The 16,860-nt window shown below is 39.2% G+C and overlaps 1 protein-coding gene across 1 annotated transcript in view; it reads left to right on the top strand.

Moving 5' to 3' along the window:
* Nucleotides 1-1,537: 1,537 nt before the first annotated feature.
* The window catches only part of Alas2 (5'-aminolevulinate synthase 2), a 22,798-nt gene continuing 7,475 nt past the window's right edge, over nt 1,538-16,860 (top strand). Inside the window, exons 1-7 of the mRNA XM_005339799.5 lie at nt 1,538-1,659; nt 6,908-7,103; nt 7,756-7,878; nt 8,833-8,943; nt 10,973-11,195; nt 11,969-12,153; nt 14,526-14,705. Coding sequence (XP_005339856.1) covers nt 6,923-7,103; nt 7,756-7,878; nt 8,833-8,943; nt 10,973-11,195; nt 11,969-12,153; nt 14,526-14,705 — 1,003 coding nt within the window. The 5' untranslated portion in view covers nt 1,538-1,659; nt 6,908-6,922. The remainder of the gene's footprint in view (nt 1,660-6,907; nt 7,104-7,755; nt 7,879-8,832; nt 8,944-10,972; nt 11,196-11,968; nt 12,154-14,525; nt 14,706-16,860) is intronic.

Raw genomic sequence — 16,860 nt, 5'->3', positions numbered from 1 at the left:
CATACAATGTATACAGATGTGATTTGTGACTTTGGAAACATAAAGGATATTCAGAGCTTTATAGGAAAAGAATTTTATATAAAACTGATGTTTTTGATTCCAATGCAATAGTTAAAATATTAAGATGGTATGAAACTCATTATAATCATAAAGAATATCAATAAAATATACACAAAAGGAAATAAGGAATCAAAGTGTGTCACTACAAAAAACAAATATGAAATAAATTAGTAGCAGAAGAAATGATGCACAAAAAAACCTATAAGATACACCAAAGACAAAACAGCAAAATGACATAAATAAGTGATTCTTTATCAGTAATTTCTGGAAGTAAATTAAACTCTCAAATCAAAACAATTACCAAAGAGTATTTTTAAAAACATCCAACTATTTGAGAGAATCATTTTATACAAATGGCTAACAAATATATGAAAAAAAATTCAACATGTTTAGCAATTAGGAAAATGCAAATAAAAACTACACTGAGGAGGCTGGAGAGGAAGCTATTGTTTAATGGGTACAAAAGTTCTGATTGGGTGAGGATGAAAAGTTCTAGAAAGGACAGGTGAGGATTATCCACAGTGCCAATGTACATAATGCTGAAATGTGTTATTCAAAAATGATAAGTGTTGGGGTTTTCAAGATGGCAGAATAGGTTGCTTTCCTAGCTGCTGCATGGAATGAAACCAAGAGACAGGCAGCTTCTCAGCACAGTGGGTGAACAAAAAAAAAAAAAAAAAAAAAAAAAAAGCAGGGGGATTTTACTGGAATTTAAAAGTGGACATTCAAAGCAGATCCCCTGGGGACTCAGGAGGTTGGATACAATAAAATAAGGAAGAAATCCCCAGAAGCACAGCTGTTGTGGCAGCTGGACCAGAAGCACCAGCCAGAGGGGTTGCTCCATGAGGAAAGTAGAAGGATAAGAGCTTGATGGCACATTCCTGTAATCCCAGTGGCTCCCAGAGGCTGAGGTAGAAGGATCACATGACCAAAGCCAGCCTCTGCAATTTAGCGAGAACCTATCTTTAAATAAAATATTATAAAAGGACTGGAAATGTGGCTCAATGGTTAAGTAGTCCTGAGAATTTAACAAAGAGTCTGGTGTAGAGTAAGAACTCAATCAAAATTAGCTGCTATATATTTTTTAGACTTTAATAGGTGTTCTCTATAAATGATGTTATTGAATTGTTATAGCATCCTGGTTCTGAGATAGTCCCATTTTACAGATGAGGAATCTGTAGAAGTTCATAAGCACAACACTGTATTCTAGGTTGAACTTCAGAGCCCTTCCCACTTACACTACCATCATTCCTGGTTTTTATTGTCCTCCTTTAATTGTTGAAACTGAGGGACAAAGAGGTGGTTTTGCTCAAGGTGCCCTCATGGATGGTCTGATCCCAAAGACCAAATGAGCTCATTTTGGAGGGAGAAGAGACAGAAAATAGAGAGGGAAGAACCAGAGCCGGGGAGGAGAAAGGCAAGAAGAGACTTCTTTGGGTTTTATCTCTAGCAGCGGCCTGAGATACCTTTGGGGCCAACTCAGGGCCAGGCCAGCAGAAGGCGGGGTGGGTGGAGCTGAGCCAGAGGGCAGGAATAAACACCAGGTCCAAACCCAGAACACTCACCCGTCTTTCGTTCGTCCTCAGTGCAGGGCAACAGGTAAGCGCTGCTGCTTTCAGCCCAGTGCCTTCTCTTTGGTCTCTCTGCTCATCTCAGGGCTACACACACTGTCTCTCTGGCCTGATTAGACCCTTTCCTTTATCTGTTTCTTAAAAACTGTCTCTGCCATTTTCTTTTTTCTCCCCCTCTCTCTTCCTGTCTCTCCCTGTTTTCAGCTTTCCCTTGTTTCTTTTTCCCTTGTTTTCTCTCCTTTGTTAGTTTTCAAGATCACCTAACTTCACTTATTCATTCTGATATTCCTACTTTCTCTTGACTTTCCTTTCACTGAGCTTTCTGACTTTTCCTTGAATTTCTTTCCTCCAGTCTCTTTCCTCAATTCTGTAATCTGTTTCTCTCTGTTTCTTTCTGTTTCTCTCAGTCTCTTCCTCTCCTTTATTTTCTATCAAGAAAGACATTTTAATATTTCTTCCTGATATTCTCTACCTCTCCTTCCATTTGACCCTTTCTCTCTGTTTGGCCAAGAACAGATCTCAAAGGGTCAGAGCCTAGGTGGTCGGATCTGGAGCCGGGGAAATTGATGGGATGAGGAGAATGGAAATGGGGAATTGTTAAAGAGAGATTTGGGGGAACTGAGTGGTAAATAATTAGAAAGAAAGGGAAAAGATAGAGGAGGAATATTGTATCATATGCAGAATGTCAACAGATTTGTATTCTCACTCTAATTCACTGTATGGCCTAGGAAAGTCATTCATCCTCTAAAGAAGGGATTTGAACTGTGATTTCCACAACTCTTTCTAGTTTGATTTTGTGGTCTTCTGAATTTTTCTGTTCAAGAATTTCTAACTCTCTGATTTCAGGTATCTAAAATTCTCTGTGATTCTTCAGTGGTGGGAAGAGGGTACTAGGAAGGGAGGCAAGACCTGATTCTTCCAACTCCTGAAGAGAACAGTTTCCCCTCCAGATGTAACTGATTCTTGCAAAACAGGCCACAAATGAGATGGGGGTGTGTCAAGGAATGATATAATGAGTGGTTTGGGTTTTCTGCTTGGGTGGAGTTTTGGTTGGCCCTTCTGACCTCTGGGAATGCAGGATTGAGTGCTGATATGAAATTGAATTTTAATGATGCAGGTAAAACATTTGAATAATGATCCATCACTTAGCTGAATATTTTACTCTTTGATTAAAAGCATTGTTTTGAGAAGATCCCAGGCAAGAATTTCCACATAATAGATGCATAAACTATTAAATGGTAGGATGAATAAATGGATGTTCAATAGTACCTGAAATCCTACTTCAGTTAGGATGTGTTCCGTTGGTAAAAGAATTTGGTCACAAAAGGAAAATGTCCTGAAAAGTGCAGCAAAGGGGATGAATGTCTGGAGTTAAGTCCTCAGTTAAGAAAATATATAACAGTATTTAAATCATGGATCTGTGTGGTTAAATTAGTGGTCTCTGAAGCCAGATTGCCTAAGTTGAAATCCTGCTTCTCTTACTAGCTCTGTGACCTGAACAAGTTTCCTTATCAAAAGGGTGTCATGAGGATTAAATAAGGTGTCATGAGGATTCAATGTGTTTGAAGTATTTACAATAGGGCCTGGCACAGTGAGGACTCTGTGAGGTTTGACTATCAGAACAAGATGGGATGTTTGAAATTATCTTGTTCAATGTCTGTGGAGAAACTGAGGCCCAGAGAGGAGAAGTACAGAGTCAAAATTCACACAGTAAGTTGTAATAGGATTTGGGATAAAAATCAATTCTCCAGCTTTCCAGATTTGGCTTGATATCTTCATGATGTGACTTTCCTTGACAGTACCTCCACTTTCCCTACATAGAAATTGGAGAAAATAAAGATAATATCTAACACATTTTCAATATTTCTCGGATAGGTATTCTTCTAAATACCTTATGTGAATTATCTTACTGAACTTTACAATATTCCTGTGAAGTAGTTTGTCCTATTTTTTCAAGCAACTCATTATGCAAGTGCTTTTCTATCCTGTTATTATCTATAAGTTTATAAATATAAGACATATAGCAGGGAAGTGACTCTCAAGCTCACCAGACTAGTGAGTAGTGGAGCCAGGATGCAAACCCAAGTAATCTGGCTTAAGAACACAGAGCCTATGTTCTTAATACCCTAAACTGCCTAAATTCTTCCTTGATTCAATTTAACGCACTCCAGTCTCATGGTAGGTAGTGGCATGGAATGGACACAAAACCAAAGATACCTAGACTACAACATTATGGGTCATAATGATGGCTGGGCATACTGAGGCAATACTCCAGGAAGGGAGTATCAGAACAAGAGAAATTGGAACTATAGCTTGAAAGAACTTGAGAATTCAACAAATTTCAAGAAGTAACCTCTATTTTCCCAGAAGCCTGAGCCCTTTAAAGTATTGAACTTCCTCCATTTTTATACATGCAGTGTAGGCATTAATTCACTATCATCCCAAGGTAGGACAGGATTTTGTCCAAATGTGGGGGCTTTTCTTCTCACTACATATTTCAATGTTGTTGTCATTATTGTTGCTGGTGTTCATGTTGGGGAAAAGAGTCTGCAGGAACCTGGAACCTGTCCATCTGCCCCATCTGCCTCTCCCTGGGCTATCCATCTTTGCTTACCATCCACAGTCAGGGCAAGCCCCAGCCAGATATGCAGGCATGGTTCCAGGAAGGGGCTCCTGTTCTCTCTCATTCCCTGCACTCAGTTTGGGGAGTGGTCAGAACCCAATGGTGATAAACTCTGGGAGCTTTATCTGTGGTCTGCAGGCTAAACCCTGAATGCTTTGGCCTTCATGAGCAGGCAGGGGAAGGGAAACACTTATCTCCAGATATGAGGTAGGCATTGGATCAAATTAATGACTTTCCATGTGAGGTAGGCAAACCTCACATTTGACAGCTGATGAGAGCCAAGATCCATAGAGGAAGTGACTGGCCCAAGAACATCCAAGAAAATGAATGGGGAGCTGGAATTTAAATAATAAAAGCTAACACTTTGGGCTGGGGATATATCTCAGTTGATAGAGTGCTTGCCTCTTATGTACAAGATCCCGGGGTTCAATTCTCAGCATCCAAAAAAAAAAAAAAAAAAAGCTAACACTTATCAAAAACCTACTATGTGCCAGACACCATCCTAAAGACTTGACATGGGTTATTTCATTTAGTAATTCACCAATTCTGTCATTCCCAATTTCTGGGCCCACATGCCCTGGTCCCACATAATAACACAGTATGCTATGACAGACAGCCTGTGAGATTGAGGGCAGATGATCTAAAATGTAATAAGGGGAACAGATTGCTTTGTGAAGAAAAGGGAGAGTGCTTGCTTTATGAAGTCAGGGAAGTAGGTGAAAGAGGTCGCCATATGAGGACAGAGCTATGAGTTCTTCCTACTCATTTGTCCCTGACATCATAAAGTTTTATACATACTGAGGATGCTATTAGATTCTATTCAGTAGTTTGGCTTAGTCTTCTGACAATCTCCCATCTCTCTCCTGTTGTACTGTCCCCTTATATTGTCTCACCCTTTGATTCTGGCTCTACATTTTGCCCTTGTTCTTTCAGTCTCTCCCCTTTGCTCACTCTAGCTGTATGTATTTCTCCTGGTATCTCTCAGTCTTCCTTCCTCCCATCCCTCCTCTTCCCCCTTTAGCCAACTTTATGTCTTCATCCTTTGCTTTTGTGATATTCTTTACTCCCTTCTCTGTGCCACTCAATTTCTCTCTCATCTCCCTCAATAAGAACATTCTCCTCTACCTCTCTTTTTTATACTTTAACTTCCCAAGAATTTCTCTTTTATATTTTCTTTGTTAGAGAGAGAGAGAGAGAGAGAGAGAGAGAGAGAGAGAGAGAGAGAGAGAGAGAGAGAGAGAGAATCTTTTTTTGTAGATGAATACAACACAATGCCTTTATTTTTATGTGGTGCTGAAAATCGAACCCAGGTCCCGCCCATGCTAGGGGAGCACTCTACCACTGAGCCACAATCCCAGCCCTCTCCTTTATCTTTTTATCTGACTTATTCTCTGCCCTTCTGGCTTCTCTCCTTTCCTACTGTCAGTGATAGGAATCTTTATATATTCCTCTAGGTTCCTGGATTTCTCCTCATGTCCCTTTTGTGTCCCTCTCTCTATTTGTCTGCCTCTATCCACCATGTTCTCTGTCTCTTTCAGTTTCTCTTTCCCTCATCTTACTCTTTTTACCCATCCTTATGTATTTCACATCATCATTTTTTTTTCACATTATCTTTTTGACCTTTCAGGACCCATCTTCCTTTCCGTTCATTTTCATCTCTACACTGTCTCCTCTCCTCTGGCTTTGATCTCTTTTTCTCCCTCTATTTCTCTTCTAATTCCAACACCACACCTTTGTTTTCTCTATACTTTTCTTCTTTTTTTAATCTTTTCTAAGTTTTCTTTTCTTCTGGTTTTTCCCCTACATCCCTTTCCTTTCTCCCAGATGCTATTCAGTCACTAATTTGCTCCCAAATTCAATAAATATTCATTAAGTGCTATGTGTCATTTCTGATCTCTCTGGCCCCTTTCTTTCCTTTTTCTTGGCCTCCACTCTCACTGGCTCACAGACTGCATCTTTGTGCTATGCCTTCCAGTCCCCTTGTATTTTATTTTCATATCCTCCTTTATCTGTAATTATCCAAAAATCAGGAGAAAACCCAAAGACAGTAAAATACCTACCTGGTGACACATAGTCTATATGACCTAGGGCCTTCCCTTTCTTCTTGTTGCCTGAATCTCTTTAAGCTAACTGGTCTTGAGTTCCTTCTCCTTCTCTGGCAGAACCTTTTCAGAAAACATTCTGGGACGAGCCTCAGGGGTTCTAGTTAATGGCATCTATTTGAATTAGCAGGGTGATCCTTCACTTGGCTAAGGCCAATATTCTTAGAAATATTCTTGGCCCTAAGTATTGATGAAAGGGTTGGTTTGTCAAATCTCATCCTGTTACACACAAATTATACTTAATGATTCTCAAAACCACAGAGGAGGTCAGTGCAGAGCCTGAGTCCAGGCTTTCTCATCTGCAATTAGAACTCTTTCCTTCACACCTTTTTCTAGTGGTCAGTTTCCCATTTCTTCCTTTCTGGTGATCTGCTAGTACATTTTAACACTGAAATAGAAGTTATTTCCTAGGAAGGACAATAAGGACATTTTTGAGGAAGGCAGCAAGCTTTGGGTGGGAAGCTAAAACCAAAGAATAAAATACAGGAATGTGCCTTGGCTTTGGGCTGGCTCCTCATGATGAAATCTCATGCCTTCCATGTGTTCTGCAGGACTTCAGTTGCAAGATGGTGGCAGCAGCTGTGTTGCTACAATGCTGCCCAGTGCTTGCCCGGGGTCCCACAGGCCTCCTGAGTAAAGTGATTAAGACTCATCAGTTCCTGTTTGGTACTGGACGCTGTCCCATCCTGGCCACCCAAGGACCAATCTGTTCTCAAATCCACCTAAAGGCAACAAGAGCTGGAGGAGGTAAGAAAAGATTTCTGGAAAAGGGGGGATGTCTAGGTCATAGTGACAAGGCTCCGAGTCATACTAGCCATTGTTGCCTAATAATTAGGAGACTTCATGTGAAAATGTCAAGGCAGAATGAACTAGCCTAAAAATAAACACAGAAAATGTTTTCTTCCAGATTCTCTAGAGTCTCACTCCCACATTCTTCACACACTATATTCCAGCCATACTAATACTACTTAAAATAGCCTGAACCAACCCTATTGTCTCAAGATTCTGTAACTTTGCTACTGCCATATTACTCTCTCCTATACCAAGTACCAGAATATCTTATACTTCTCATTCAACACTGAGTTTGAGCATCATGTCCTCTGCAAAGCCTGCCTACACCTCTAGCCTATTCAATGCCAAGTCTGGGTTATAATCCCTATATCTTCTGAATTTCCATAAGTCCTCCCTCACATCCTAGAATTATTCACAATGTGTCTTAAGTGTGTGCCATTCCTACTAGCTTGAGGGATCCTCCTGCACACAGACCAGACTTATCTATCCCTGTGTCTCTATTATAGCTTGAGACAGGGATTTGGGATTTGGTAGCTCTCAGTAATAATTGTTGTACTGAAGTTATGGCTAGGAATGCACCCTCAATTACTCTCTTGACTTTGCATAGACTCTCCATCCTGGGCCAAGGGCCACTGTCCATTCATGCTATCAGAACTCCAGGATGGGAAGAGCAAAATTGTGCAGAAGGCAGCCCCAGAAGTCCAAGAGGATGTGAAGACTTTCAAGACAGGTTGGAGTCAAGTTCTACCTCATTTGACATCTACTCCTAATTATTGAACCACTTCCTCACCCCTGAGCTAGACTAAGCCAAGGGCAGCTAATTCACAGCCCATGTTGGGATCTTGGTCTTTTCCAGGGAAGTCATGGTAGACAGTAGTTTAGGGTGTACTGAAATACACTCTTCCCAAGACACATGCACAAGTTCCCATAACTTAGCTATTAAACTAAGAAGAGCCCTCTAGATTTCTGCCTCCTCTCTCTTAGGTGGTTAAATAGATCCTGACAGGCTGGTATCCCATTTAAGACTACATTGTGAGTGTCTGGATTTGCATGAATGAGAAAGGGTTAGGAATAGATAACCTTTTATTTTTTCATATACCATACTCCTTTAATTAGCCTTGTTTTACTGAAAAATATCATGCATTAGTAGTTTTATTAAAACAAATTCAAATGAAATATTGTTCTCAACCAGATACATCCTTTTGATGGGTGTGGAACCCTAGGTCGACTCAACTGGAAAAGGCTACCCAAGATAATCACACTTGAGTGATGGCCATACTGTTGACATCTTTTATGAACCCTTTTGGGATATCATTATGAACCAAAAAAAAAAAATCCGAAATTGAAATTTATTGATGTTGAGAAAAGAAGAGCAAGGTAAACTGGCCTGATTCTGTCTCCCAAATGCAGGACCCAGGGTGGCTGCCCTAGTTACTTCATCTAAGGGAAAATCTTTGTGAGAAGAAGTGTGGTTCACGGTATAGAAGGTTTCTTGATATTATAGGATTTGCCACTTGGGAAAATGAATAGGAGCTTACTTTGCAGATTTCTTCTCTTTGTAGAAATCCTCTAAACTTTAAAAACTTAAATGTCTATACATTTCATTAAGCCTAATGAGGACAATACATGGTTTCTTTCTTTTCTTTCTCCTTCTCTTCATATCAATGAATCCCATACTCCTCAGACCTGCCAATCTCCCTGGCCTCAGTCAACCTGATGAAGCCATTCTTTGGCCCACAGGATCCAGAGCAGATTTCAGGGAAGCTTACACACCTGATTGAGAACAATATGGCCGGTAAGTGTGCTGAAGTGGAAATAAGGGGGTTGGAACAGGGAAGGAGTATTGAAAGGGTATCTGACACAGTACAGGATAAGGTACAGAGGGGCTTTGAAACCAAAGAGAATCTGAATTTAAATTTCACTGCCGGCACTTGCTGTATCTGTGTACTTGGGTAAATAAGTCACTTTCCTTAGGTGGAATTTGAATACCTATCTTAAAATTACATTTATGGCATGGAGTATAGCATTTCTAGTTTGTTATGTGGTCTCATTAAATATTAGGTTTATTCCCATTATTTCTTCTCCATGCTTCCTTCAAAAATTCCCACCCTTTGTGGAGCCTTTTTTGCCCCTCTTGCATGTGTTCATATTCATGTTTTATATGGAATTTGTTCTTTTTTCAAATACTGAAATAATATGATTCATTATCAAACAATTTTCAACAGATACAGGAAAATATAAATAGTGAAATTTAAATCAGAGTTCTACCATCCACTATTAATTTTTTTGTTATATTTTTTTCTAAGTTCCTATAACTAAACACACATACATGCACATGCATGCACACACACATAGAACCTCCCTTCCACTCTCCTCATCACACATCTTTTTCATAAGTAAGATCTACCAGAGTTTGTTATGGTGCTTTGTTCACTTACCAATATGGCCTGAGCAGCATTCCATACCTCTAGACATAGAGCTGCGTAACAACTATTAATGACTAAAATGTATTCTGTATTGCGGACACAACATCCTTCAATTAATCAAGCACTTATAATTTAGGTTGTTGCAAATATCTTTGCATTCTTCTTGTTTAGATTATATGTTGGCTTTACATATAATACAAATGTACCCAAAGTATCATATTACATTTTTCAGTTGTGTGTTTTTTTAATGAGTCACTTATTCGCTGGACACTTATTTACTATATGACCTCAGTCAAGTTTACTTTTTATGTCTCAGTTCCCGCATCTATAAAAATGTAAATACTAATAGAATTTTCTCTATAATTTTGTTGTGAAGAGTAAATGAAATCATATTTTAAAAGTTCCTGGAAGAGGGTCTTATAATGCATTAGATATGCATTAGATATTCATTAAATAATATAATTATTACATATGTTATATATTAAAAATTATGATTATAAATATATATTATGTATTAAATATAATAATATATTTAATTAATATTAACTATTTAATTACTACAACCACTACTATTATTGCAGTAGTAATAATACTACTATTACTATGTACCAGATGTTAGTATGGGTGTACTTAATGCTATTTGTCATCAGATGCTCACAATTCTACTTGGAAAGTATTATTAGTCCCATTCTACAGATGAAGACATTAAAACAAAAAAATAGCCAGGCATGGTAGCACATGCCTGTAATCCTAGCAGCTCAGAAGTCTAAAGCAGGACACAATTTCAAAGCCAGCCTCAGTACTTGGTGAGGCTCTAAGCAATTTAGTGAGACCCTGTATCAAAATAAATAAAAAATGGGCTGGGGACATTTTTTCTTCTCCATGCTCAGTGGTTAAGTACCCCTGGGTTTAATTCCTGATGTGTGTGTGTGTGTGTGTGTGTGTGTGTGTGTGTGTGTGTGTGTGAGAGAGAGAGAGAGAGAGAGAGAGAGAGAGAGAGAGAGAGAGAAAAGAAATTATGACTTTCTCAAGGCCACAAAAATAGCAAGTGATAGAGACATGACTAGATCTGTCAATGCTGGAGACTAGAAGTAGTAATTCCATTAAGGAGGCTTCCACATTAAACCTGGGAAGAGAGAGATGAGACCATACCAAGAGTAGGAAGCCTGAGTGATTGTGTCAATGAACTACTGAGTGAATGAATGAATAAAAAAGCAAAAAGATGGTTGAATGAAGTAGGGGAGAGTTAGTGTGATCCAGCAAATCAATGACTTAACAAATAAATGAATACATGGAAAGGGAATTATACAACTAAAAATCAATGACATGAATAGAATATAGATCAGCTGGGAAGAGATTTGAAATGAATTCTTTTCATCCCCATCTCTACTCCTACAGGTGAACATGTCTTTGGTTATGACCAGTTTTTCAGAGACAAGATCATGGAGAAGAAACAAGACCACACTTACCGTGTGTTCAAGACTGTGAACCGCTGGGCTGATGCATACCCCTTTGCCCAACACTTCTCTGAGGCATCTGTGGCCTCAAAGGATGTGTCTGTTTGGTGTAGTAATGACTACCTTGGTATGAGCCGGCATCCTCGGGTCTTGCAGGCCACACAGTGAGTAGTAAAGTCTGGGCTATAAGATATGGGGACATGCCTAAAGAATATCTAGAGCCACATATGGAAGGGAAAGGAAGAGCTGCAGTGTAAACCTGGGTTCTACCACCATCCCTTTTGTGCAAGATATTCCAGCATGTCTACTCCTCAGATATGAGCTAAGTCAGCCAACACACAAGGTTTTCTAAACCCTTGGTTGTCCAGTGCTATGGAGGATAGCAAGACCCATTTTCCATGGGTCCATACTGTTCTTTTTTGGGAGAACAGTACTAGGGATTGAACCCAGGACTCTGTAACCATGGAGCTGATCTCAAGCCCTTTTCATTTTTTATTTTGGGACAGGTGCTCACTAAGTTGCTTAGGGCCTGCTAAGTTACTGTCATTGGTCTCAAACTTGCAATCCTCCTGTCTCAGCCTCTCCCAAGTCCCTGGGATTGTAGGCATGTACCACTGTGCCCTGATCCATGACCTCTAAATCCAACTGTAGACTGAGTATTGCCAGAGATGGTATGTGACCTCTTTTAGGTTTCCCAAACTTCTCTAGCTCAATCTTGCTTCTCCTTCTATCCATGAGTGCTTCCAGCTCTGGAAGAAAGAAGCATGTCTCCCTATCCTCATCATCCTCCCCTCTACTTGGTTACATAGGACACATTTCACACAGGATCACTAAATCAACACTGACCCCCATCACAAAAGGGAAACCTACCCAGTTTCTCAGTGCATGACAAAGGTTTTTCTCTTCTCTTCATCTCCCTTCATTTTCTTCTGACCAGGGAGACCCTACAGCGTCATGGAGCTGGAGCTGGTGGCACTCGCAACATCTCAGGTACCAGTAAGTTTCATGTGGAACTTGAGCAGGAGCTGGCTGAGTTGCACCAGAAGGACTCAGCCCTGCTTTTCTCTTCCTGCTTTGTGGCCAATGACTCTACTCTCTTCACCTTGGCCAAGATCCTGCCAGGTAAGCCTGAGGCCTGAGCTTTGTTCAAGGCTGGTGTTCTGCAATATGGCATCCAGTCACACTGCAGCCATTGCTCAAACCTCTATTCTGAGTTCACTTGCTCCCATTGTTCTTCCTTCTTTCCCACCTTGTAAACCCTCAACACTGGATAATTATATTCCTCTGCTTCTTCTCTTCTGTGCCTAGCTGAGGAACATCAGGGAACAGACACTCAGAAGACTAACTATAAATTCCTCACCTCCCAACTCAACTGGGATCTTAACACTCATTAATAACACTTCTATGTCTTCACAGCTTTTAAAACTTTATTTCCTCTCTAAACCTTTTAACTCCTTCTTCACTTTTTAAATGATTAGCCACATTTAAAAACTATATTGTAGTTGCAGATACACAATACCTTTATTTTATTTATTTTTATGTGATGCTGAGGATTGAACCCAGTGCCTCACACATGCTAGGCAAGTGCTCTACCACTGAGCCACAACCCCAGCCCCTCACAAGCAATCATTCTTACCTATTTTTTTCTTACTCTTTCCCTCCTGTCATATTGGAAGTGATGTCCTTTTTCTTGTTGACTATTCCTTCCATTACCCAGTAACTCCTTTTTTTTAAAAGAGAGAGAGAGAGAGAGAGAGAGAGAGAGAGAGAGAGAGAGGGAGAGAAAGAGAGAGAGAATTTTAATATTTATTTTTTTAGTTTTCGGCAGACACAACATCTTTGTTTGTATGTGATGCTGAGGATCGGGCCGCACGCATGCTAGGCGAGCGCACTACCGCTTGAGCCACATCCCCAGCCCCAACCCACTAACTCTTCATGAAACTTGGTCTATTAGCACTTTCTCTTTCTCCTATATCTTCAGCCCCTCACCGTCTTTAAACTTGTTCAAGCTTCTTGCATCTTAAAAAATCATTCTCAACCCCTCATCACTCTCTAGCTATGTTATTTCTCTTTTCCTTATAACAGGCAAACTGCTTGAAAGAAGTTTCCATACTTGCTGTGTACTACTTTACAGTATATATCACCAATACTACATGTTTTTACCACTAAATCACTTTTAGTGGTAAAAACTTTTTGAGGTCACTCATAACCTCCCAATAAACTGAACATCTTTGAGGTTTTTCTTGTCAATCTCATCCTCCTTGAACTTTAGAATTCAACTTTGTTCCATCTCTATTGCCACCATCTTAGTCTTAGACCAATATCTTTTTCTTGATTTTTATATTTGCTTTCCTACAGTTCACTCTTTACAGCAATCAGAATGATGTTTTAAAAATGCAAACCTATCTTTGTCACTCTACTGGTCATAACCCTTGAATGGAGCCCCATTTCTCTTAATCTAAACTCCCTATTATGTCTTCTAAAGATCTCAGTAATCCATCTTCTACATATCTTTTAACACTCATCTTTTTACATCTTCCTCTCACTTCTTCATTTATTTATGTATTCATTCACTTATAAATCAGTCATTTTGTGTTAATTAAGAAATATTTACCTAGCATATACTGTATACTTAGCCTTACAATGAATACATGGGATAAAAAGATAAAGAGATGTTGTTGCTGCTCCCAAGAAACTCCCAATCTTTCAAGCCATGTTCTCTAAGAAACCATAAGTCAATTTTTTAAGTAGAAATTCTCTTACTCTTATGAAAGGGATAAGAGTTCCTTGATATCAGTACAAAGTGAGGGTCCAGGAATCAACTCCCTCCACCAATTTCCCACCCTACCAACACTCCCAGCATTGCCCAGTAAAAGTCCCTGTATTCCGGTATTCCTCAGGTTCTAGAAAAATGCCTTTCTCTCTCTGGAGGTTAGCTTTCTCCCCTATATAGTAAAGGGGATCCCATAGTCATTAACTACCTTCTTGTTCTCACATGTCCTGTGCATATTATTCCAACAGTGAAAGCTGGATAGGTATCTATGCCTATAACTATAAAAGATGGATGCTACCTGGAAGATGGGGGATTTTATCTAGACCAGAAAGAATCCAGAATCAGTCAAAGTCTTCAAGCATTCCCTGGGATAAATCCCTTTCCAAGTATTGATCTTAAGTATTAAGGAGAATAAACCTAGGCTCTGTCCTCAAGAAATTCTAAAGCTTCCTGGAAATTAAATTTTCTGTACCCCAAGACAGTCAGAGGCCAGACCATAGTTGGAAATGAATGTAGGAAAGAATATTAGGGTCAGAATTTCAGGGCAGGGGAGCTCTTCCAAAGGAGAGAGGTTTCACAAAGGCTTCCAGAGGAGGAAAAAGCAGAGCAGAGTCTTCAGTGTGAAGAGGGGGTTGATTTCCTTCCCCTGCCAGATCAGATCTGAAGGTTGAAATAGGATTACTGAGACAGAAGCTTAAGAATTATAAATCTTGTTCCTCAGGGTGTGAGATTTATTCAGATGCAGGCAACCATGCTTCTATGATCCAAGGTATTCGGAACAGTGGAGCAGCCAAGTTTGTCTTTAGGCATAATGACCCTGACCACCTGAAGAAACTTCTTGAGAAGTCCAACCCTAAGACACCCAAAATTGTGGCTTTTGAGACTGTTCACTCCATGGATGGTATGTATATGTGTGAGTGAGTGTATTTTACTAGTATTAGTCTTACAAAATCCATGATTATGATGATAATCATGACAACTAACATTCACAAGGTGTGAAAAGCAAAATTATCAGTATAGTTCATGTATTAATTCACTTAATCATCACAACAGTTCTATAAAGTAAATACTGTTATTATTTCAATTTTTTTACATGAGGAAACAGTAATTTTGTTGTTGTTTTTTACTAATAGGGATTGAACTCAGGGATGCTTAACTACCAAGATACATCCTTAGCCCTTTTGATGTTCTATTTTGAGACAGGGTCTCACTAAATTGCTTAGGGCTTCACTAAATTGCTGAGGCTGGCCTTGAACTTACAATCCTCCTGCCTCAGCCTCCTGAATCACTGGGATTACAGGCATGGAGCACCACGCCTGGCTGAAGTAATTTACTCAGGGTTACATGGTTAATATATGCCAAAAGATGGAAGAAGCTATTACACTCATCTTACAGGTAAAGAACTAAAGTTTAAAGATGGCATCAAATTTGTCTTCAGTGGTATAGAAAATTGGTGCCAAATGAGTAATTTCACTCTAGGACATATAACTCCAATTCCCTTGCGAGACACTCCTTCTATTAGAAATGACATGCAAATCAATTATCCCAGTGTTTGATTTCTACAATGGAAAATTTCACATTGTCTAGGACATTTTCCAAGATCTGTTATGAAGCTTTGAAATCAAACCAGGTTTTCAAGTCATTTTAACACATTTAAATTTGGGTAACTCTTTGAATCTTTGAGCTTCATTTTTCCCCAAGGTAAAGTATCTGGCTATAAAAAATAGAGATAAAACTTTATTATGCTTTCATAGAAATAAATAACTTTACTCTCTTACCTTCTTTCTTCTTCCAATTGAAAAAAAAAGCCCCAAAGTTTCTGTTGCTGGCCCTATTAAGCAGAAGTTATATGTTTTAGGCATCCCCTTCTGATGTTATTTAAGGGAAGAGGTTTTTATTTCATTTCAATATGTCACTTCCCCAAATGAGACAGGAGTATTTCCTTAGTATTCCCTAATTTAGTTAATGTTACATACCATCAGCATCATGTAATAATTATGTGTGCAGCCTCTGATACCAAACTGTCCATGTTCAAATTCCAGTTTAACAATTTATAACTTAGGCAAGTTTCTTAAGTGCTCTGTGTCTCCGTTGCCTTATTTGCAAAATAGAGGTAACAATAATAGAATAGCTTTGAGAATTAAATGAGTTAATATATGTAAGGAACTTACTGATCATGCCCACTCCCACATATCTACAATCAGCAATAAAGTAAAATCATTGTATTTGTGTATTTCTAACACTTAAGACTATTCAAATTAATTCTCTAGTAGAAACCATGTTGGGATTCATACTACTCACGTTTGCAAATGAATTTTGCTTTTGTTTTGTTTTATTTTGTTGTTTTGTATTGGAGGAAGTTCTGCCAAAACTCTCAATTCTAGAGCAGAATCTCTCCCACTGAAATATTTGAACCATCCCATTGTCTTCTTTATCTCAGGATCTACTTCCTATACATGGCTCCTCTTATGTTGTCCTATCAATTGCTCACATACTTTAACCCTGGTCTGGAGCCCGTTTCCACCTGCAGAAGTCTCTTCTGTATTCTAACTCCCTGTATATCAGTAATTCCCAGGGAGTACAGAAATGGGGAATGGCAAAAAGCTGTGGGTTCTTATAATATGCAGAGTGACCACAAAGTATATATAAGAGATTCACAGCCATCCAAAGACCTTACAAAAACTTTCAACATAGATGATGTCTAGAATAATAGGAAAAAAATGGTAAGTCTGTAAGAACAATGGAAGGGGATATACATATTACTTTTAATTTGCTATCATTTGATAGATTATGACCAAGCTTGAGGAAAGAGTCCCTCAGGGAACTATATTGATAGAAGTAAGAAAAACACTCCCATAGAGACACAGAAAAGACAAAGATGCCAAAATGCAAACTCAGAAAGAGATATAAGGATACTGAGAAAGAAAGTCTGGACAGACAAAAAGAAACTCCACCAGTAAGAAGAGAGGGAAATGAGGCAGAGAAAGAGGAAGAGAGGGAGGGAAGAGGAGAGAGGAAAACAAAGGCAGAGTCAGAAAACTAGAGGCATAGAAACA

Source organism: Ictidomys tridecemlineatus, chromosome X (genome assembly GCF_052094955.1).
Source record: "Ictidomys tridecemlineatus isolate mIctTri1 chromosome X, mIctTri1.hap1, whole genome shotgun sequence".
Taxonomy (NCBI): Eukaryota; Metazoa; Chordata; class Mammalia; order Rodentia; family Sciuridae; genus Ictidomys; species Ictidomys tridecemlineatus.
This window is presented reverse-complemented; position numbering and strand designations above follow the sequence as displayed.